Genomic DNA, 23,949 nt, shown 5'->3' on the forward strand with positions numbered 1-23,949 from the left:
TGTGATAATATAGAGGAATGTGTTAATCAACCTCATAGCAGATTTACACTCTAATTTACAGAAGCATCGCCAGCATGTCCTGAAGCTTGGAGTTAATGAGGATAAAGAACAAAGTTAAATGGAATATAAGTGAGAACACCGTGCCAATTTTAATGAGTCAATTACACTATCAGGCGCTTGTAATTTACAGTTCCTTACTGAGAAAGGAATTAAGCTGTTCAAACTTAAGTTAAACAGAAGACAGATTTAGCCGGCTTGCTTGCTGCAGGACAGTGCAGAAAATTTCCCAGTGCTCTTGCTGGGCTTAGCCAGACAGGGAAGGAAAACCAAAGCTTTGCTTGTGCTGAATGTCAGCTACTGTTTAAAGATCTTAATTTTACACAGCTGCTATTACCCATCATTTTCTAAGCATTGTCTAAATCTTCACTTAGCTCAATATTTCTTAAGTATTTTCTGATTTTTAGTTCTATTAATTTACAAATTTCTATCTTTTGTCCCACTCCCATGTATCTTTTATACAGAAATGTTCAGAGAAGCCAAAGAAGTCACACTAGGAGAAATACAGAGATCCACCTTACAGCATCCCTTGCTGGAATGTTATTTAATTTCTGGAATAGTGACAGCAATCTGTTTCTTGGCAAAGATCTTTCCATAAGGAGTGGCAGCAGAAGCAACAGCTGCACATCAACAGCTTGTGTGTCGCTAACACAAGTCATGCTGACCCACCATGCTTACTTATTAAGGAAATATTAACAGTGCTCCTCCGCGTTCTGCTTGAGGTTACTAACTTCAGAACCTTAAAAAGAAGCATCCACATGTATGACACAACAGTTAACAATGTTCTCTGCAAATGACTTATCTCACAAATCCATAAGTAAGGCTGCAGAAGACAAAATAATGACAAATACTGAGGTTACCTCCAAAAGTAGGTCTACAGAGTCCACCTGGACCTCCCGGAGTCCAACTATTTGAACAACATGTTTGCTATCTTCTCTTGCAAACAGTCTGAAAATGAAACATCACAGAAACGAGATTTTTGAACTCCTAAATAGCAGCAATGAAAATACACTCCAGCGCTATGAGGCTATATAAAAAGAACAATCAAGACTACTGATTAAAGGAGAGCTATCACAGTCATTTATTTAATTTCAGACATAAAGAGCTATTTCATTTTCAGTATCTACCACTGAAACTTCACTGTTAAAGAGAAAGTAGCACTGCATTTCTGCCAGTTCAGGAATATAATCAAGCAGAGAAGTAAATTACCACGTCTACATTTTAGAGTTCCTGTCTCTCCTCGAACTGCATCTTAGACCTTCTGTAGGAAGTTCAGTCTGTATAAGTCATGCTCTGTTCAAGTTCCCAAGATTTTTGCACAGGCATTTGAAGCAGCTCCCATAGCCATAGAGTCAGAGTCCAGAACAACTCTGCCATGAATCACACAGAAGCGGTACTGTATATTGGAAGAATACAGGCATGAGCCTCATGGAAGGAAGCTTAATCTCCTCTTTCAATGACATGTAGTATAGCTGGCTTACTCTGACTCTGTAGAACTGCTTTTAAATCTTGTGCAAAAACTGAGAACTTGAATAGATGTTCAGATGTATAAGGCAGAAAGCCTCCCTCTTGAGTCTGCCAGTGTGCACTCAAGATACTGCTTTCTAGGATGCTAAAGGCCTCCAGATGACAGGGAATGTTCCTTCAAGACCACTCTGAAAAGATTTCACTGCAAAAATCTTAACTGACTGTTGTTGTACTTAGAGTTTTCAGCCACAGTGCTTTTTTTACACCGAGCATGTACTGAAATGTCCTGGTTTCCATTTCAGATGAAGCTCCTCTAAGTGAGTATGCATCCATCTGAACAAATCTGGGGCTGAGGCGTTACTGCTGAGGGTGGTGGCAGCATCACCTGCAGAGGTGCACTCAGTAAAGGAGCTCAGTAAAGTCCTCAGCAAAGGACTCTGCAGTGTCAAGCACAAGTGGGGCATTGAGGGCATTGACAGCACATTCCAAGATAGCATTGGCTGGAACTGCAGCCCCACTGGCACAGCAAGAGGAAAAGGCAGGGGTTATGTTTGAGGAGGGAGAGATATGGACTCCACAATGGCTAGCATGAGAACTTCTGGTCACAAGAAGGCTCTTTTTCTACCTATGGGATGTTCAGCTATTATATTACTGTAGTGTAAGCAAAACCGTATGAGTTTATATCTCAGTCATAGGTCCTTATTCTTACTTATTTTTGTCCCAAAGCAATACAAACTAGGTGTCCTGTCAATGCAACAGTATTTAGTGCCAGTTTCTGCCTTCCTGTAAGTATGTGTGATTCCCTAAGAACAACCCTAATTAAATAGATAACAACTTATTATACATGGTAATATGCTAGAGGTAATCACATGAAACAGTAACAAACTGATTTATAAACAGTAACCAACTGATTCATAACCCTGGGTTTATAGCAGTACATTTTTTTTATTTCAATACCTCTTCCTTCCATTTAGCAGGTCATAAAGCTGTCCACAGTAGATTTCATAAAAGCTGATCAAAACAAGTAGATCCTTCCTTGACTGTGATGCTTCCAGATGTCTGAAGATGTCCTTGGCAGCCAAGGCATAGAGTCCTGGGTTCCGGTGAGTACCTATCATAGTGTAAGTCTTGCCAGCACCAGTCTGCCCATATGCAAAGCAGGTTGCATTGCCTCTGTAAAGATAACCTATATTTTTAGTGCCACACCTGATTTATTCAAGTCTATTAAAAGAAATTCTGCAATGTCAATCTTTCTCTGTATATAGCAGGCTCTTAGTAAGGAGGTTTGGTTTGCTTCCCCACCTGGGAAACTGAAAAACACTTAACAGTGATTCCCAAGCATGTCCTATGGAGAGCTGGTGTGTCACAGAGTGCTGGCTCTCTTCTTCCTTTTTTTTTTTTTTTCCAGACGCCAAAAATACATTTAAGGAAGCTAAGAATTCAGTATTATTCTTCCAGCTGTTTAGATGCTGTGGAGGTATTGTAGGGTTATGAATGGGAATGCTACAGCTTATGAATCACAGAGAAAAAGGCCTGTGACGTGAGATGCAAATCAGCCACAAGTCAGGTTTTGTATCAACACACATTGTACTTAATGAAGATTAGCACTATAAGTAATTTACTGAGTGAGATTAGTTTGTCTTGGACTGCAGTCCAGCATGCAGCTAATTCAATCTAATGGCTTGTTGCTGATGAGGGGAAGGTCTTGATCTTCCATTCCTCTGCTACCAGCTGTGTGACCTGCCCCACTGACCTGCTCTTCCTCTGTGCTGGCTCTGATGTTTGACTTTACTGCACTGACACAGCAGAAAGCTTCTCATTTTCTTTGCAGGTTTATTTTCTGCAATTTCAATGGAGTAAAATAACTCACAGAGGATCATTAAATATGCTCAAATTGGCTTCACGTAACCTATGGGAATGTGCCCAGTAGAGGGGGAAGGAAGAGGATCAGCATCTTCCAGTGGCACAGAGCTGTTTGCTACACTCATTCCAGACAGTGTAACCACAAACTTTGCTTTTCACTTTTTCCTGATTGCTGCATCTTTGTCATCATATCACCTTAACATTACAATGGCAATGCATGTACAATGTCAAGTAGGTCTCAGGATACAGCTCTGCAGCACTACATGTTCATATCAGTTGAGGTTACTGCTTGCCTATTTCCCCATCCTGGCTCTTGTACAAGCATTGGACCCACAAGTGTGAGGTGAACAGACTTAGAGCTGAATCAGCCAAAAAAGAAATGCTACATAACAAATGATTTATTCTCCCCCATACTCTGAAAAAAGACTTTTTAGCTGACTCAGTACTTCCTGGATGCAGAGAATTGGGTAAAAATGTAGGACTGCAATGGGTGAACAATTTCTTGGCAGCTTAGACTGCAGAATTAGCTCACTGGGGGGTCAGACAAGAATCAGTGAGAAGGATGTAGCAGAACAGATAGAAAAGTTACGGAAATTTGAGAAAAAACAGGATGGCTCTTTTGGTAGCATTATTGGATTAGCTATAATGTGAAATCTGCTCTTAGTGATTATTATTATGCAGCAAGATATAAGCCTTATTCTCCTTTTTCACTTTCATTTTCTCAAGAGCATGATACTCTGTTTCTGATGATGATACTTGGTTATTTTCAGAACCAGTATGCTCCATTTTGTTACTTTTCAACATGGCTACATAATCCTTTCCTTCAATAATTCAAAAATGTTATTATATTCAAGCTTGTTACTTTGCAGGAAAATAAGATCACCTGTGTATAGCTACCATCTATTTCCCATTAATTAGGAAGTATGTAATTACAATTAACCCCCTGAACAAATACAAATCGATAAAATAAAAATAAAATGCAAGGTTATTAATATTTTCTATTATACAAATCAATAAAATAAAAATAAATCACGAGGTTATTAATACATTTCTATTGCCCTGTGAACTGTATAAATACCCGCACTATACAACACAGAAATCTTTGTTAGAGTGGAGATTAGATGTCAGAAATGCTGGCACCCACTTTTTGTTCTTGGTTGGTCACAGTGTCTTTGTTACAGCAGAGGCCCAGTTTTAACTTCCTCTGTGATTTAGATTTCTCACTGAATGTGACAAAAGTCTCCCCTGATTTACTTTGTCACAATTGCAATCAAAGACATTCTAAAAGGGAGAAGGCATGTGGAAAGGCTGAAATGAATGTATTTTTTTCAAAAGATGAAAGCAGACAAAGGAAAATTAAAGCAGCATATGAAACTGGAAAACAAAAAAGTGAGAAAATAATAAATGTAAGCACTGATGCCCTACCCGTTAAAAATATGCTGAATGAGAGGATGAGCTGTCTTCATATACACATCGTGATTGGTACATGACTCCCCAAAGACTTCATCAAAATAAAAAACATGCTGAAAAATAAACGTGATCTTTACATGAAAATGAATATGTTTCACTTTCCCTTCACCCCCATTCAAAGGCAAATTTAAATAACAGAAGTCTTTCCAGTGACTTTGTACAGGTTTGGATCAGGTCCAAAACAATCTAGCACATTAAACATACAGCATGACATATGCAGACCATTACGACTAATGAGGAGACTAAGGGTAGGAAAGGAAAAGGGAAACAAAGATGCCTTAATTTCCTATGACTCTGAAGCAGAACATACAACACTTCTGAAAGGAAAAAAATGAAAGGAAAAAATGAAAATGTTAATTAAAAGAAACTCTCATCTATTCCTGAATCAGCCTACAGTTGTACAGTAACACTACAGGAGTAGAGAAGAGGAGAACTCAAAATTAAGCCCTCAGCTGTGACTGCCTCTGTTCTCCACACTTAAAATCTTTTTGTGCCAGAGAAGACAGAAGCTATTCCTAAGCAAAGCCAAATTGTATTATCTCAGAAAGGGGCAAAAAACCCCAAAACCTCTCATACTCTAGAGCTGACCCAAAGCAGCAGTGTCTCTAGAAAGGCTGCAAGTACATTCATTATGGGCTTCTCTGAGGTTAAGAATGGCATTTGCAAGGACAGTAACAAACAAATATCACATTTTCGAAAGAGCCTCCATAGACTGGCGTTTAACGTTGTGCTCTAACAATACACTGCGATGTAAATTAAGGTAGTAGATCCCTCTGAGTGACAGTTGCTGTAATGATGCACAAACTAGCCAAGCTAGACGCATGCAGGTTAAACTGGGAAGTCTCACAGGTCAGGTGAGCTCTCTGAAAGGCCTGCAGCTTGATTCCCCTGGCCGTGGAGCTGGAGCATGAACCACCTCCCATCTGGTCTGCACCCCTTGGCTTCCCATCTACAGGAGCTGGAGGCAGGGAGAGCAGCCAGATTTGGAGGCAGGGAAATTCTCCTGGGTCCTTTGGAACAGAACAGCCTTCACCACAGTGTACTTTTGTTCGACTATATTGATTTATAGCAAAATGGCTTTTGTCATTACTGAGAGAACAAAATTCATTAGTGGTTATTTCAGCCCTGAGACACTAAGGCAATAAGCACTGCCTAGATGTCAAATACTGCTGCTCCCGTAGAGGGAGTGGGGTGGAATTGCTGCATGTGTCACACCGTAAAAGGTGGTACATAAACCGGGCCTGAGAGAGCTGCAAACTCATTTTTTACTGGATACTCTGAACAGTTGTTCCCAGGAGCCAGGCTGCAAAAATAACACCCAGTAGAGCGAGCATGGCTTGCTGCTCTCTAGAAACTGTTCTGTTCCTGGTGCTGTCAGTCAAAACTTGGAATTTGAGCTATGACAGCATAAGGTATTTGGGATTTGGAAACAAAGACCAGAGGGGAACTTAATTTTCAAAAGCATTTGAGAACAAAGAAAGGGAGGGGATGAGGGTATACGTGATTAATTTAAAACAGAATTACAGTGCAGAGGTAGTGAAAAGGGAACTCCTCACTGAAGAGGAGACTCAGCAGCAGGCAATTCTCCTCCAGCAACAGCACGTAGCAGAGAGTTTTATTTTGCCACATGCAAAGAAAGCTGCAAGAGACGTGCTTTTGAGGGATTAAAATTCTGGGCTCAGGTTTTCTGCCACAGGCTGGCATAAGTCAGGAGCAATTCAAACATAGCAATGAGGAGCTGACAGAAGAGCTCACCATCCAGTTCAATGCAAGAAGCGCCCTTTTCAATAAGGGGAAAGCCCTTTTCTGTTTTCCCATTTTGAAATCCCAAATACAATCTGATTTATCCCATCATGCAAGTGGCCCCTAAACACAAACTGCACGTGGAGCATGTTACCTGTAAGATATATTGGGTGAGGTCAACTGCCTCTTTCTTCTCATGAAGAAGTAGGGTTTCTTTATCTTTCACCGTGATGATATTAACCTCCCCGCGTCGCTCCTCTCTTAGGCCTAGGGGACGTTTTCGGACACACACTCTGATTTTCTCACTCTCTGTCCATGGAGTCTCTTTCTCTGAGGTACTGGATCTACAACAAAATTGTAGTTTTACACTTTAAAATCAGATAACAGAATCTAGAATATGCATAAATATGAGTTGGTTTCTTAGCTTTACCAGATAAAAGTTTACGTCTTTAAAGGCATATCAGGAAAAGCTCTCATTGTTACCCAGTTAAGTTTCTGCTGTTTTTTTTTTTTTTCTAAATAGACTAATACCTCTTGTGCATTTCTGCTAAAAGAACAGTTGTGTTTATACAGCTACATTCCTCAGCTTGTTACAGAACTGGCATATTTTCAGTTGCCCACAAACATCTGATTTAAGCTGGCATAATATCCAAGTTAACTTAATGAAATTGAATCTTGCTGAAATTATTTGCAGTCACACATAGTCATTTATGTACAGATAAAAGTATGAACAGATCTTGAGAGGAAAGGTGTATTATATTCAGTTGCTTTTCCTCTTTTACTCATACTTATCCTTTCTGTTTCACCCTGTCAAACAGGTTATGAGTTTAAACTAAGAAACACGTGGCTTAAGCTAAGAAACAAGACAGTATCACTGTGTTCCTGCTCAGCTCAAAGAGAATTTGAAATATCGATCTCTTCGTTATCTCCCCTTTGGTCTTCTATCCAATTTGTTACTTTTATCATAAAAAAGTACATGGCTTCAAACCACAGGCAAAGTTCTCTTCTTGTGTTTTGCCAAGTCTACTTCAGCTCCCTTCCATACACTTTAGAAGTGTAAGGTCATTTAGTGTTTCATTGGTTAACCTGCTGTGTAAAGCATTTTGCAATGCAGCATATGCAATATGCTTGAATTCAACCAAAACATATTAATTCTGCCTTTCTCTTTTTCCATCTGTCTTCATACAAGCGAGTAACAGTTTTCAGCCTGGATTTGAACATCCATTTATTAGGAAAAAAGTCATTTTAATCGAGCCCTTAGTTGCCCCAAAGCAGTGTTTCTGCCATGCTATTCAAATGCCCTTCCAAAATCTCCTAACACAGAATCACAGAATCACAGAATTTTCTAGGTTGGAAGAGACCTCAAGGTCATCGAGTCCAACCTCCAACCTAACGCTAACAGTCCCCACTAAACCATATCCCTAAGCTCTACATCTAAACGTCTTTTGAAGACTTCCAGGGATGGTGACTCCACCACTTCCCTGGGCAGCCTGTTCCAGTGCCTCACAACCCTTTCTGTAAAGAAGTTCTTCCTAACATCTAACCTAAAACTCCCCTGGCTCAACTTAAGCCCATTCCCCCTCGTCCTGTCACCAGGCACGTGGGAGAACAGGCCAACCCCCACCTCGCTACAGCCTCCCTTGAGGTACCTAAAAAGAGCGATAAGGTCGCCCCTGAGCCTCCTCTTCTCCAGGCTGAACAAGCCCAGCTCCCTCAGCCGCTCCTCGTAGGAAAAAGAAAGCTAACATGTAATAGCTGCCTGGTAAATGAAAACCAAAAACGCAGCAAGAGTACAAGTTACTTGATGTCTCATTACAGCTATAAACTCATCATATCATTCCTGCTCCATTGCATGACTCCTCAGAAGCAGACAACATGCAGATATAAATCTTAAGATGTGGTCTTCAAAGACTACACACAAGAAATCTTTATGGTAACTGGAGTCCCATTAATTTTAGCATGGCTTTCCTATGCAGACCAGGACCAGTCCCTGTACTTAGATGGAAAATTCCTTCCCCTCAAAAGAAAGGCTGTGATACTTGAAATAAGATGCTTCATAATTTAGTGAGAGCTTATGGGTATCAGTAGGCACCAGATGTTGTCCATCAAAGGATCAGAGGCTCTGAAGTTTCATTCTCATGTCACCAGAGGCTGGACTTGGTGATCTGCAGAAAGAGCTGTGTTTTTTTTTTTTTTTTTTTTTTCTCTCTCTCTCTATGAGCATGAAGGAGAAAGGATAGATTGCAGGATTTGGAGAAAAGAAATCATGAATGCTTGGAGGTTCTGTTTATGATAGGAGAGGCATAGATTCTTTCTACGAGGTACCTTTAATTGACTATACTTTGTAGGGGAACAGAATGCATTTTAATTTTATATAATGAACCTCAAGTTTAGATTTGCTATTAACCTTTCTTAAAAACATTGTTATAAAATACAATTTCTACTTTATTATTATTAGAAAAAAATAATAATCTCAAAACAGATCATTAAAAATGAGATTAAACAATAGGTCAGAAGAACAACTGTGTCTTGTCTGCTACTGTCATTTGCTGTGGACAAGTGAAAATTTATTAAACATATTATAAGAGCTCTTTTCTTTCTGCAATCTAACATCATGCCATTGTTTTCCAATGTTTCTTATAGATGAGACTAGACAGTGGGCAAATCACAAGGTGACATGGGCATGGATTCACTGGAGGAGTTGGGCACTTGCAAAACAGGAATCAGAAACCCAAGTGTCAGCAGAGTGGCCCCAGGCCTGGAATGCAGAACATGCAGTCTGTGGTCAAAAGAGAAGGAACTCAGGCGTGTCAGGAGCAGGATGCAGAAAGCCCATGAGATGAGCTTTTACACTGGGCAGAGAAGAATGTGCTTAGGAAAAAAAAGAACAAGGGAAGAAAGTGAGAACAATGGAGAACACGGCTCTATCACAGGATTTAAGATCTTGAACTCCTCTAGCTGAACCGTGAGGTTATGTTTCATCACTTCTTACTTTCTAGCACCATGAATCCTGCCCTCTTTGTTCACCTTGCCTCAGCTTCCAGAGGAGACAGAGAATGCACTAAGATGCCAATACATTTAGGAGGTTAGTGCATTCCTCTGGAAGGTGGGAATGGTAGGAATTACTTCTTTCCAGCAAAGGGGAGTTACAAACCCAGATCTTTCATCTCACAGGTTAAGCACTCTCTCTAACCACTGTGCCACCTCTGTACTTTTCCAACATGGTGACAGCATCTCTCTCTCTCTGCACAAACCACTGCACAAAGTTATCATTTCAAACCCTGCCATAACAGCGTAACAACTAGATTCTGGTGGTATAGCTGCAGGGAGCTACGTGCTTCTGTTTGCTGAACCAGAACCTTCAAAAGGCTCACTGCAGGAACAGCTAGTGCCTGGATCCAAGGCAACTTCCAAACAGAAGCCTGATGGTGCTCTGACATAGTGGTATATCCCTAGACGCCTAAATAACAAATCCTGGGAGACACCTACTGAGTTTGAATGCTTTTGGATGTAGTGATAGCTGATTTGAGTCTTTTTAGATGATGGTTTTTAACTCAGGCAGTTTACACAGTGCTTATCTGCCCAGTATAAGCCAATAAAAGTTACTTCGTGCTTTAGATTTACCAGGGGTTCAGAAAACAGTAGCTCCCCCATTACCAAACACTGGAAAATGCATGAATGCTACAAATCCTGTGCTCATGGAGCAGCTGCAAGGCATACCTCTCCCCGTGTCTATATCCCAACCCAGTATTACTCAGTGGTTCTTCTTAAAGCTCCAGTTCAGAAATTTCTTTATGAACAAAGATAGTTCACAGCATGCATCATTTTTACTGGGATAAACTTGATGAACTTACCAACAGGCAACACATTATTCTGAAAAAGTAAAGTTTTGCAAAACAGTGTTAAGGAAAGAAAAACAGAAAGACTGGCCAAAGCACAAAGAACAAAGAAAACACAAAGAAAACAAAGCCTTATATCCTGAAAGATAAGACTACTCTTAGACAGTCTTGGTGAGTAGCAGCTGGTGAATTCAACTGATTTCTTCTACCAGACTTGGAGAGTTGCAAGCACTTATTAATATCTCTGTTAGATTTTCTATTGCTCTGTATAGCTTTTGTAGCAGTAGCATTGCTTGTTTGCCATGAAGGCAGATTCTCATCCCCTGTGAAGAAAGAATTGATTATGACTAATGTGAAATATAGTAAAATGAAGGTAACTGATTATTACCTGATACAGGAATGAGGTAGTCCATAATTATATCCTGAAATGTGAGTTACTCTCTGGATGATGGGAGTTTCAGAATCCCCCAGGAGAGGAGCAATATCATCAGAAACTGTTGTGCAGCTCAGTTCATTTTTTGTGCACATTCCAGGAGTATTTACATCTCTTCTGGTTAACCTTATCATCTCTGAATCATGTGGCTGAGTGTGTCCCAACAGCTCCACAAGACTGTTCTTCTCCTCATTGGCACTGAACTCAGATGGACCATATGATTCCGGCTCAGAGTCTTTAACTGTTCCACCATTTTCCTCAAAGAAGGACTCAAAACGCAGCTGTCTACGGGGACCCGATCTGGTCACCTGAGGCTGAATGAAAAGGCCACTTGGTTGGAAATCTTGCTTGCTCAAGTCTCTTACAGTTTCATCTTCTTGCATAATTTTGATTATTCTAATGAGCTGAAAGAGTCGTTTGCGATCATTCATGTCGTGTACCCCTAGTTTGGTATAATCTTTCATGGAAACCTTGGCAAGCTCATCAATCTTCTGAAGGCCAAAGGCAGCAAAATGGGGATAGTATTTTTCAAGTTCTGCCTCACAAAGGCATTCATAAAGGCACGATGCCATCTTCAAGCTAACGTCTACAAGAAATCAAACAAGACAAGTATTTGAGTTATATGAAACATCCCAGAAGACCAAGATACTAATGAAGAAACCACACATTTCCCCAGATGCCATCACCTGCAGTTAGGTTAGAAGATCATTACAATACACTGGAATGCTAAACAATATAGAATATAGTATTAATAAAGATAAACTAAATATGAAGAAAATATTTCACCTATGAAACTGTTTTAAAATCATACATGATAGGAAATAATGGGTAAGAAACACATGCTGCAGTGTTACTTACTGCTGCAGAGCTCCTACATGCCTGATGTCTACTCAATGAATGCCGCAGCTACTGAAACCCAGTCCTCAAGCTCACAGAATGCAAAATGCCTAATTTTAGATACCCAATTTAATATCAGAGCACGTGGTCTAATGTGGTTCAGCTACCCCTGGTTAACTAACCAAAGGAGAAGAAACTGCATTTGTCATCACCTCATTGAGAAAAATTAGGATTGTTCATCTTATAGATGAACTACTGTAAAGTTGTAGTTTTCTTGTGTAACTGTCTTTTGTGTTTCATGAATCTTGTGAGTATTTCTAGGTGTTCTTGAACATTAGCTGAAACATTATGTGAAATCTGAAACACAGAATTTCTCTAAATCTATAAATGCTACTGGAACGCCATACTTACATTCTTGGGAAACCCAAAAAAGCAACATGCATCACTGAAAGGTATGCCAAAAAACCCTCAGCTTCTTAACTCATGTCTCCCAAGCAATACATTGTGCAGCTGTCTCTATCCAGATGGATTAATATCTGCAGATATTTTTACTTGTTCCATAAAACAGGAAAAGGATAGCCCCTCAAGTATCCGTTGCCCGCTGCCTTCTTACGTCTTTGTTTAAAAAAGAAAGTTACGGTAATAGTCAATAAAACCAATTTGTTTAAGGCTAAATATTTTTCCCTGTAATTAAAGGGAAGTTCTTTGGAATGATTTACAAGCATTTCTACAATAACGTTATAAAAGAAAATATGGTCACTAAATATCATCTTCGTATTAGTAAACACATTAAGTTACAATGACAACAACAAAGGAAAGAAGATTCTATTAAAGTGCTGATTGTGTAGGATATTAAAGAGGCCAACAGGTACAGTAGGGGACATCTAAAGCAACTTGGAAGTTACAGTCTAAGATGTGGAGAGTAGTTAGCCATAATGAAATTATGTGATTCAGCAGTAGCAAGCTTCAAGGCAAAGCTAGCAGTGTGTAAGCAGACTTATTTAATATGTGAAAAACAAAATTGTGTTTTTGCAATAGAAGGTGTTCCTGTGGTGGAAAATTCCACTAACCTTGCATATCAAAAGTGATGGTCTAAACTTTTGGGTAGACCTGTGTGGTGCCAGGAGTTGGACTTGGTGATCCTTAAAGGTCCCTTCCAACTCGGGATATTCTATGATTGTGCAGCATAGCAGTGCTGAGTATATTAAGCAGATAAGGGGAAGGTCCCACTGTCCCAAAATAAGGAGGATAGCTAAGGAAAACAGGAGGAGCAGTACAAAATCAGTAAAAACAAAAATCACACGAGCCCTCCAGTCACGACAGAAGAAGGGGAAAAAAAAAAAAAAAGGAGAAATTAACGGGTGGTCAAATTAAATTGTACCTGTGTGGTATGGAAAGGCATTGAGACATTTATGAACCTGTAGTACTCAGCCAACAAGGAAACGGGAGAAATCAGGTGTTGTGTAATAGGGAATATAAGGTTATGATAAACTGCTACTGTGCACTCCTGCTTGCAGGATGCCCACCATTGCAATCATGAATAAAATAGCTTCACAGAAGACCCAGTCTGAAGAAAATTATTGAGATTTTTCTCACAAATGCATAAGTGATGTGACTCTCAATCTTGAAGTAAAGCCAAGCCACTGTTGAGATTATTAGATCCTGGGAGGAAAAAATCAAAATTGACAGAGGCTAGCAGAGTCTGTACTGATTCTTAGGTTTAACTTCAACACATGTTCAAAGTCTTTTGTAAGCATTCACCTCTAACAGATAAACTCCACAGGAACTTCAGACTTCATTTCAGGGAGAGTTATGTTTTTGAAAAATGCCTGTCTTACATAAGGTAGTTCCAAATACAAAACCAGAGCAGTTCCTGTCTGTATGTATGCACTGCCATGGCAAAGCTCTTTTATTTGATGGAAGGAGAGGCTGAAACACAAATCTGAGACACCAATTTCCCTGTTAAACATGAAAACAATCCATCAGATTTGCCTATTCTCATTCTTCTTGTATCTTAGATTATACTTACATCTTTACATATGCTTATGTTAAATACAAACAGATTGGCCAAAAATTAGCACAAGAACTACTTTTGTGTTAACGTCTATTTGAATGATAATGTTGGGCACAGTTTTGAGGAGGAAAAAAAGGAAAAAAAATGGAAACGCTTCCCAAAAAAAGAGTAACAGACACAGAGAGAGAATTAAGAATTTCAAACTCAAGGTTCTAACTAAAAATTAAACAAAATATATTTAAGCAGCCAGAAATAACTGTGAAGCCAGATTTCCATTATCTGAGGTAACGAGGGACTAAGACTCTCAAAATATGGAAAATCCAATTAATATAGGTACTGCAGAACATACAAGAAGGTTAATTCTGAGACATGTAAGCAGCTCAGTACATCTTATTGATGGTCCTAAAAGTTATATAACTGCTTTGCTTCCCCAGATATAATAAATCCCGCTGGATCTAGGTGGTTCCAGGAGATAACTCTGGTATCTCTCCATCCATAGAACAGCTATTACACAACCCAGGAAAACTCAACATTAAATAATATTAACTATGGAAAAAAAATAAGCCAAGGTCATGGCTCTAGCATCTTGGATCATTTCAAAACTCAAGAGTAGACTATTTTTAGAAAATTTAGTCTGGTTCACACAAGAAAGAATTCACGGGAATTACAGTTGTCAGAACAAATGATCACAATGAAACCTTTTTGGCCTTCTAATCATCAGTCCTCTGAAAAAATGAGGTGCCTGTCTCCCCATAAAAAGAATACCTTAATTTGTCCAACATTGTAGATTGTGTCCAAAGACAGTGTTTCTAAAACTGACACATAGTTTTTCACAGTAACTTTGTAAAGAAGTAAGGGAGTATTGGTATGTTTCCAAGAATCCTAAATTGTTAATAATAATGCCATCTTCTGGCAAAAAGAGAGAAGACCTTTGCTTTTCTACAGTGAGTAACAGCCAGCATTCTCCCAGCTAGTGTCAGGATCTAACTTAATTTGTACGCATGAGACAATGCTGTTTTTTGGTGCAGAAAAACAGAACATTCTTCAATGTTGTAGTTTAATATTAAAGCCCAGCCAAGTCCTGAAGCTCTGCGTCACTTCCCTGAAAACTGGACTACATGTGACAAAAGCCTAAAACTTCTTAAAATAGTTGTAAGTGACAACTGTTTTGAGAAAGAAGCGAGTCTGGAAGCATAATTCTCTGCGACCATTCAGCCCACCATCTTTGTGCGGCAAACCTGAGGCCTCTACAACTTACTTCTTTTGCAAAGAAGTTTTAGACAAATCTTGAAAGTCTGTACGATGCTGGTAATAGGTGATTAGTTATTGTAATGATGTGGTAGAATTTTATATAAAGGGACCAACTCAAAGCACAGAATAAGGTCACACCTTGTCATCAGAGAGGAACTGTTTCCATATTTTAAGGTTCTTAAAGGCTATAAAGATGAGGAAAATGCCAAGTATAAATAGTGGAAACCACTGATGACATTTTACGTATTGTGAAGGAAATAAATGTACCACAGAATTATGTTCCAGGATCTGATCCACAATTTTAAAATGCTTCTAATTATTAATCAGCTTTTAGACAGATCTTTTTATTCTCAAAACACTTTTCTAACTGGAGAAAAGACTGGCCTTCAGATACTCACTCAGCAAGTGTCAGTCACTCTGCATAATATAAATCTTGTAAAATCCCTACATAAACTATAATAAGAATGAAGCAGCTTTAGGCCATGATATCTGGATCCTCACTAAACTCTGATAAATTAAAGATCTCAGTGCACTGTTCACTTGAGTAACACTTACGTGCTCTGTTATCCCATTCTGACTCACTCATATTTACCTGACAATTTTAGTTGACTTCCTCTGGTACTCCTTATTGCCACCTGTGAGACATGGCACTACTGTCACAATATCCTGATTTTAAACTAGGGAAATCAAGTCATGAACAAGTGAAGAAACTTTATGTGTAACCTTATGTAACCACTCCTAACCTTACAAATGTAAATTAATGCATCTATACATTTAATTCTGTAACTTAACATAATTATTCTAAACCATAAGCTGCAGTCTGATCATTAAATATTCTTATTAGACATAATTCTCATGGATATCTGCTAAAAGTAATAATTGTTAATCAGTACACAAAACTTAAACACCTAGTTTTCCTGCCTATCACTTTGTATTGTGTAAATCATTCCAGTTTACGAACAGCATACAAAAAAACAGATGTTAAGAACTTTGAAAGATCTGTAAAAACATCTAGACAGTAGGTATGTTTCCTCTTCCAACCACAACTACACCAGGTTACGTTCTCATTACTTTTAAGCACATTACCCCAAACGTGTCTTCAGGTGCTGTGCCAAGGTGTTTGTTGTTTTTTGAGGTACAGAGCAGAAGACCAGAAGAAAGCCAATTTTAACTGACAAACCTACAACAGAGAAAAGGGAGACTTATTAACTCGTGTTACTAGTCATACTCTGTTATTTTTTATTCATCTGAACTTGAAGCTCTTTTGTATCTGTTATCCAAAGTGAAATCTGATTAATCCCTCCAGAAACAAATGTCTAATTTGCTTTTCCCAGGAACCACATCAAATGCTTTAATCATTCCGATCCCATCCCTTGGATACTAAGGCATTCCTGTGAAGAAATCATGGTCATGGTGTGGTTGCACTTCTATAAGCACAAGCTCCACAGTAAGAGATAATCTCTACTGCAAAACAAGTTTGTAATTTTAGTTTAATGAAGTAGATAGGGAGCTATGAAGGTCCAATTCAAATATTTACAGATCACTGCCACAGATCCATTCATCAGATTGCAGGATTATGCTATGGAAGCCCCTGAACACATACACAAAGAGATAATAAATGTTCTGACATGAGTTGGAACAAGTGTTGTAGCAGTCTGTTTTGAAAATATGAGGAAGAAACATGAAAAATACCCATAGAAAACCATCTATAGTTTCCATATAATAAAAGTAGAAAGGAAAGAACACGTTCATTCTTAACTGACAGCTCTTTTACAGTTGGACCATGATGCAGGTCTTCTCCCTGCACTAACACTTTTTTCTTTGCTCATGACGTACCCGAGTTGCTTACTGTAACTACGATTACAGAATCACAAAATACAAGGGATTGGAAGGGACCTTGAAAGATCATCTAGTCCAATCCCCCTACTGGACCAGGAGTGCCTAAATCATGTCACACAAGAACGCTTCCAGGAGGGTTTTGAATGTCTTCAGAGAAGGAGACTTCACAACCCCTCTGGGCAGCCTGTTCTAGTGCTCTGTCACTCTCACCGTAAAAAAAGTTTTGTCTCATATTTAAGAGGAACCTCCTATGTTTCAGCTTGCACCCATTGCCCCTTGTCCTGTCATTGGATGTCACTGAGAAGATCCTGGCTCCGTCCTCCTGACACTCACCCTTTACATATTTATAAACATCAATAAGGTCACCCCTCAGTCTCCTCCTCTCCAAGCTAGAGACCCAGCTGCCTCAGCCCTTCCTTGTAAGAGAGATGCTCCACTCCCTTCATCATCCTCATGATGAAGACTGGAAAACGACAGGTGCTGTTGCTCCCAACGTTCCATAAGCAGAATGAGAACCGTTATCAGCGTGCACAGAGTGACTGTGGGCAGACTGTGTGGCCTGGGCAGGGCTGAGCGTGGGGCAGCATGCCTGGCTGCCTGGCACTCACCTCCTTGTGAACACAGCCCTCCTGTCCAGCCGTACAACGCTCTTCTGCCCTTGCTTCCCTGCTGATCTCCTCCTGACCCAGAAAGCACAGAGAGGTGAAGGTTGCGCAAAGCGGATTAATTTCAACGACATTTGAAACAGACTTAAAAACGACAACTGAACGAACTGCTTGCGCTCTGACAGCGCACCGAGGCGGTCACACACCCCACACCAAACATAGGCTGGGGGGCTCAGCCAGGAGCGGCTCCATCCCGCAGCTGACCCCGACAACTGCTCCCAGCAGCAGCTGCAGGGGAAGCCTCCGAAGCTCGGCCACGCGCCCCCTGAGCCCGCCGGCAGCTATATCTGGGCGCCGATTATTCGAAAATTGCGCCCGAAAATTCGAAAATTGCCTCCCTGGCCGGCAGGGCTCAGCAGCTGGCTTCCAGCACTGATTTTATAATTAGAGCCCGACGAGCTGCCGCGTGCCGGGGGTACCGCCGCAGGGCTCGCAGGGGCCGCCTCAGCCCCGCAGCTCGGTGCCGGACAAATTTTTACCGTTTTCTTCACAGTTTCGCCCCAAAAGAAGCCTCCGCGCCTGATCACGCGTTCAGCCCAGATAAAAGCCGGCCGGGGCCGTGCTGCCCGCTGCCGCACGCTCCCTGCAGCACCGGGCCGGGCCGGGTCGGGCCGGGCCCCGCCACCCCCAGTCCCCCCCGGTCCCCTCAGCGGGCGCGGAGGCTCCGGGAGCGGCGCCTAGGCCGCGTCTCCATGGCAACAACGCCTCGCCCGCTTCAAACGGTGGCGCGCGCGGCTCGCTGGGGAGGAGCCAATCAGACGGAGGGAGGCGTGGTTAAGAGCGTAAGGGGAGGGGAGAGCGGGCGCTGCGATTGGCTGAGCGGGCTGTCAGCCGCGCGTTGGGCCCGCCTCCTCGTCTCCCGATCCGGAAGCCAAGGTGAGGGCAGGGAGCGGGGCGTGCGCCGCGCTCAGGGGTCCGGGGGGGAACCGCGGGGGGCGGAGGGGGGTTCCGGGGGCGGAGGGGTCCCCAGCCCCAACCCCAGCCCCAGCCCCAAGATGGGGGCTCCGCGGGCAGCAGCCGGGCATTATCCGCCCCTGTGGGGCTTCTGCAGGGAAATTCAGGGCGTTATAGGGCCGGCTGTCCTGGCTCCTTATCGTTTTCTGTCCCTGCTGCCTGCTATGTTATGTATCAGTTGTAAAGAAACAGCACACAGGTCCCATTTCGTGCCCCAAAACACACACATATTTATATATTTAAGCTTTTTTTTTATACAGGCTCATCCTGCCCCATTCGCAGAGGGAAGGGCTCCATTTTCACACCTCAACGGGTTGTCACCGGGGACGCGGTGTAATTGCACGGGACGTGGTTTAATTGCACGGCAGCAGCGAAGGGAAGGGCTCGCTGCCCCAGCCCCACGTCATTTCTGCTTGGCCCCTGCAGGGAACGAGCTGGGAGATGGCGGCCAGGGCCTGTGGGCTGATCGTCTACAGGAGGCTGCAGCCGGCGGCGTCCTCCAGGCCGGCTGACGGCATCGAGTACCTCCTCCTGCAGACCTCTTACGGCACCCACCACTGGACGCCACCCAAAGGTGATGTTTGCGCCCATAACCCGCTGCTCTGCCTTTTTGTCAGGTTGCAGCCTGAGGTCTGCTGGGTGCTGCCGGGGTCAGCTCTGGGGGCGGCTATCAGCTGGCGTTTTTGGCATGGTTGCGTCTTTTGGGCAGCTGGAAGGGGAACTCTGTGGCAGAGCCGGTGTTGGGTAGTGCCAGCGCTGTCCCAGCCCTGGTGCCGGGAATAGCACAATGCGGAGAGTTCAGGTTCATTGTAGATCTCCCTAGATGCTATTTCTTACCCCCTGGGATTTCTTTCCGCTAATTTGTGTTACTGAGTTTGTGAAGTAGCACAGCACGTGAGCAGTTTGTGAACAGGAGTCTGTAAATTGAAAAAAAAAAAAAAAAAAAAAAGCTAGTAACAAAATCAGCTGTGCTCTCCTATCAGTGGAAAGAACAAAACTTTCCAAACCTCTCCCTCCCTCCACTTCACCAAAACCTCAGTGGAGAAGAGTTTGCAGCCTTTGGAAAGCCAAAAACCATAAGCTGGGACACGACTGTTGTGAGAGGAGAGATCCATGCAGAAAGGTACTGGGAACACAGTAATTCAGGACAAGCCAGCACAATAGCAAGTGGAATGACTCAGGTATACGTCTCACACACTCAGATCATATCGTTAAAGGTTTTGTAGATCAGAAACCACAATCTGATGGCAGCCTTTACTAGTAGCTTGGTACAGAGCTGAGGGCAATAAATGAAGGTGCTATTACATTATATATTCTCTGTAATTTGAGTGGTCTTCAAAGGCAGCCCCAGGCTATGTGGTGCAATAATATAACTTGTATGTGGTGCAGATCTTGATGTAATGTGGCAGGAGCCAGAATGAGAAGTTATAATCACCTCTCCAAGAGCACACAGGAGGCAAGCCCACTTACAGCTACAGCTGTACTTTGGTATTTTAAAGGTCCCTAAGCAGCTCCAGCCTTTATGGGATTAAACTGTATTCCCTACAGAACTTCATCAGCCTGATCCCTGCTTCTAGATCTGTGACTTTGCACAAGTCGAGTCTGATGGACAGGGGATGCAGGGCTTGTTTACTAGTGCAAATGGCTTTGGGGAGTTGGAACGTGGTGTGATGTGCTGCCAGTGATCCCTTTTGCTCCTGGTGGGTAGAGTGTATAGCACAAAGTGGGAACTTACTGAGTTTAGGCTGGAGGTTAGCAACAGTCAGTGGGGTGAGGTGATTGCCTCTCCCTGTGCTGGTGGGCAGGAGGTAGCATTTGTGCCCTGTGGGTTGAAACTGAACCCTGGTCTCCAGCTTTATTGCTGCGTCAGCTCATTGCTTATTTGGTAACTGGATCATTATTATCATAAAAGGAACTGGTTACTGACTGTTCGTGGATGTTCTGTGGGCATTTACTGTGGATGCTATAAAAGGAATCCAGCTGTTCAAGGCCGGGTGGATTCTGTTGCTCCAAGTCCCAGCTTTGTATATGTACAAGATGAAAATAAGTTTATCCTCAAAAAGAAGGAGATGACTTGCAGTGCTGAGAAAATATTTTTACTTAAAGCCTCAGCATATTTGATCTCAAATATCTAAGACATCAGATGCTGTTTTCTGCACAGTTGCTTTTTGAAATAGAAGTGTATTTAGAATTTGAGATGATGTTGCATTGTAAAAGGGTGGTTAAGCTAGTGATACACACAGAAGTGAGTGAGACCTGTTGGCGGAGCAACATGAGCTCCCCACGTACCCCACTTCTAAAAGGGTTGCTCATCTAGTACTAAAGGGTTGCTTTGGGTAACTGGGACCTGAGAGAACACTCATCTCTGTGAAAATCGTGGCTATTTGCAGACACCTAAGTAGAAAATAGAGCTACACCCGGGGTAAAATAAAGCTTAAACACTACTCCCCACCCCTTTTTTTGAAGCTTCCCAACTCCTGTTAAGTTGCTTTTTTGAGATCTTGCTTGGCTTGTTCTATTTATGGTCTTGTCTGGATCTTTCATGAGAAAACCAAATCTGACATTTCTCAACAAAAATACAAACAGCTGGGGATATGTTATATTTATCCTTTGTTTGTAATGGCACCTCTCATTCTAAGCGACGTGAAACAAATCGGGTGTCCGAGAAGACCAGCTGTTGACAGGGCTAGCATTTAGGTGTGCTGTATTTCAGAGGGGAATATGTGAGAGAAATTAAAAATACCCGTAATTGCTGCATATCCCTGCATAGGAGAAAATATTGGTGGTCTCTTTCACATGATAACTGCATCTATATGATTCTGGGGTGGCTCAGGGTTCATAAGCATCTGATCTACCATTGAAGCGCAGCCACCTTTTAACCATGTGCTTGGAGGTTTTTTTTTTTTTTTTTTTTTTTTTTTAATTCCCTGTGTGATTCATTCTGCTTTTCCAGTTGAAGTGATTTCAGGATTGACATCGTGGTGGTTTAGGATGTGCTGGAACAAGAAGGAGATGCAGGAAGCTAGTTTAGTTCTGTTTAGCAACTTTTCACAGTTTTTTTTTTAAATATAAAAAGATGTTGCAACTCTTTGTAGTACTTAAAATCACAGAATCACAGAATGTTAGGGATTGGAAGGGACCTTGAAAGATCGTCTAGTCCAATTCTCCTACCGGCACATGAACACCTAAATCATGCCACTGAGGAACGCGTCCAGGCAGGTTTTGAATGTCTCCAGAGAAGGAGACTCCACAGCCTCCATGGGCAACCTGTTCCAGTGCTCTGTTACCTTCATAGTATTGTCCTAAGCTGTGAGTCAAATGACTGAAAGCTTTTTTTATGAAACCTAGCTTTCAAATGGCATTTGTTGGTGTCTGGTCCCATTGTTTCTGTGCTGTTGGCATGAGTAAGAGTTTTGCAGAACTGAGCCTTAAGCTTCTGTGGGAGGGAAAGGTTGAGAGCCAAGACTCTTGCAGATCTGCAGTCCTCCCTCTTACTGGCTAAAGGAAAAGTATTCCAAAGGTCTTTAGCCTGAAGTGTGATCGAAGGTGGAGCATTACAGGTACAGAGTGCTCCAGAAGACAAGTGGAGGACTGGGAAGATTTCTCATGCTAACAGGCCACTGATAGTTTCAGAAAATGCAGTGTAAAAAAGTATAAATGGCACAAAAGCAAAATCAAGAGAGGAATGTTTGATGAGCAATCTCTGCTCTCCATTTCAGTTCTGTATCAGCTATGGTGTCCTCCCAATGTTTCCTTGTTGTCAACTGCATAAACAAAGTCTGAGTTTCCATCTTGGAGACTTACATTTTCACATTCTTGACAGGCCACGTGGACCCAGGAGAGGATGACCTGCAGACAGCCTTCCGGGAAACGCAGGAGGAGGCAGGTCTTCAGGCCAGCCAGCTCACCCTCGTGGAGGGGTACAAGAAAGAACTGCATTATCCTGTCCATGGCAAACCCAAGACCGTTGTTTACTGGCTGGCAGAGGTGAAGGATTGTAACACTGAAATCAAGCTCTCGGATGAGCACCAAGCTTTCCGCTGGCTGAAGCTGGAAGATGCTTGCAAGTTTGCAGAATATGAGGACATGCAAGCAACGCTGAAAGATGTGCATCAATTTCTCTGCTCCAAGGAATAAATACTTTTGTGAAAGATACGGGGGCTCTTTGAAGGACCACAACCTGATTTTAATTTTGGCTGCAGAAATAGATATTTCTTTTTCTAAATCTGTACAAATTCAGTAAAGATAATTGGAGCTTTTAAATAATTTGCACTTTTTTCTCCCCTAGGTAATGGAAAAAAAGCATGGTCTGACTGAACTAGGAGCCAGAGGTGTCTGAATTGAAACACAGAACTAACAAAGGCTTCTTGTGTTCTTGTGTTCCTGTCTTTTTCTTCTTTTTTTTATTTTTTCTTGAAGTGGTAAGCAGTCATGAATCTCTTTGAAAATCAAACACTTGATATTTCTTGACTTGCAGGTGCAGATCTATAGCGTTGTAAAAATGAGCATATGGAGATTTTTGCTAACAAAATGTGTACTGCAGAAGTTGCACCTTGTATTTCAAATGGGACAGCAGTAGTTCTGTTCCCAGCTCCTCCACTGATATGCTGTGATTATTTGTCAAATCATTTCAGGTCTTGTTTGTTTGTATCATGAATTTATGTACATCACTAATGCACTGTTATGAAAATAGTTGCTATCCAAGGAGTCTTAATAAACTGTTGACATACAATATTTAAATGGTAAATTTGAAGTTCTTTTTTAATCCCTTTCTTTGTGCTCTGTAACACGCACCTTGGCCATACATTATTCAAGGGGTTGGGAGGGGGAGACTTATGGCTGCCTAATGCAGCTTTTTTATTCCACAAAATATCTAAACTAACATGCAACCTTGCATCTCTTTGACAGTATCGGTGTTTCTGGGGCTGCAGGCTGTGGCCACCTGTGGGCAGCAGGGTCATGTGCACTGCCACTGCTGAGCTGTGAATACCCACGTTGAATGACTGCATGATGTGGTGGGACTGATCGCTGCATCTTTGCCTGCATCAGCTTTCCTGTGAATCTCTTTTGCCATTGACATCAGTGGGAAGTGATGTAGTTAGCATGTTGTATACTCATTAATGTGCTGTTAGAAATGGCTCAGAGTCTCCTGGGTGGTTTGGTACAGTAACACTAAAAAAACATGATGGCATTGTTAAATTTTAGGGTGAGGAGTTTTCTGAATCCCAGGGAACCGTGGGAGGCTGCAACAATGGTTGCTCAGTATCACACACACACCTCATTTCTTCGCGAGCGTCATCTCTAATGCTATTCTGTTTTCCCAAGCCATTTTGCTGGTGGCATTTAGTTGTTCAGCGATTCCTCTTATCTCATCTCTTGTATAATTTATGAATCTCTGCTGATTATAATAAATATAATTAATCCAATCCACATTCTCATTGATTGTTACCCAGCAGAACAGTGACTCAAACCCTGCAGCAATTTGATTCCTGGCTTTATGTTCATTGGGAACTCCTC

At 41.8% G+C, this 23,949-nt stretch overlaps 2 protein-coding genes across 5 annotated transcripts in view; one reads left to right on the forward strand and one right to left on the reverse strand.

Annotated features, from left to right (window-relative positions):
- KIF24 (kinesin family member 24) overlaps nt 1–18,129 on the reverse strand; it is a 37,160-nt gene extending 19,031 nt beyond the window's left edge. Inside the window, exons 1-9 of one of the 3 annotated variants that reach the window (XM_084503963.1) lie at nt 17,958–18,127; nt 17,422–17,493; nt 16,061–16,154; nt 13,471–13,668; nt 10,828–11,458; nt 6,755–6,944; nt 4,813–4,910; nt 2,482–2,697; nt 918–1,005 (exon numbers count right to left, since the gene is read on the reverse strand). In XM_084503963.1, the coding sequence (XP_084360089.1) occupies nt 918–1,005; nt 2,482–2,697; nt 4,813–4,910; nt 6,755–6,944; nt 10,828–11,444 (1,209 nt within the window). In that variant the 5' untranslated portion in view covers nt 11,445–11,458; nt 13,471–13,668; nt 16,061–16,154; nt 17,422–17,493; nt 17,958–18,127. Of the gene's footprint in view, nt 1–917; nt 1,006–2,481; nt 2,698–4,812; nt 4,911–6,754; nt 6,945–10,827; nt 11,459–13,470; nt 13,669–16,060; nt 16,155–17,421; nt 17,494–17,957 lie in introns of all 3 variants that reach the window. The other 2 variants (XM_084503962.1, XM_084503964.1) reach the window with 2 other exon arrangements.
- Nucleotides 18,130–18,295: 166 nt separating this feature from the next.
- NUDT2 (nudix hydrolase 2) lies at nt 18,296–23,166 on the forward strand. 2 transcript variants are annotated; one of them, XM_084505061.1, is made up of 3 exons: nt 18,296–18,354; nt 18,693–19,006; nt 22,256–23,166. In XM_084505061.1, the coding sequence occupies exons 2-3, from the start codon at nt 18,874–18,876 to the stop codon at nt 22,567–22,569; spliced, it is 447 nt and encodes a 148-aa protein (XP_084361187.1). In that variant the 5' UTR covers nt 18,296–18,354; nt 18,693–18,873; the 3' UTR covers nt 22,570–23,166. The 2 variants fall into 2 exon arrangements, with proteins under 2 accessions (XP_084361187.1, XP_084361188.1); XM_084505062.1 differs by having other exon boundaries at nt 18,321–18,354; nt 18,859–19,006.
- Nucleotides 23,167–23,949: the final 783 nt, after the last annotated feature.

This window comes from Aythya ferina (assembly GCF_964211825.1).
Source record: "Aythya ferina genome assembly, chromosome: Z".
NCBI lineage: Eukaryota > Metazoa > Chordata > Aves > Anseriformes > Anatidae > Aythya > Aythya ferina.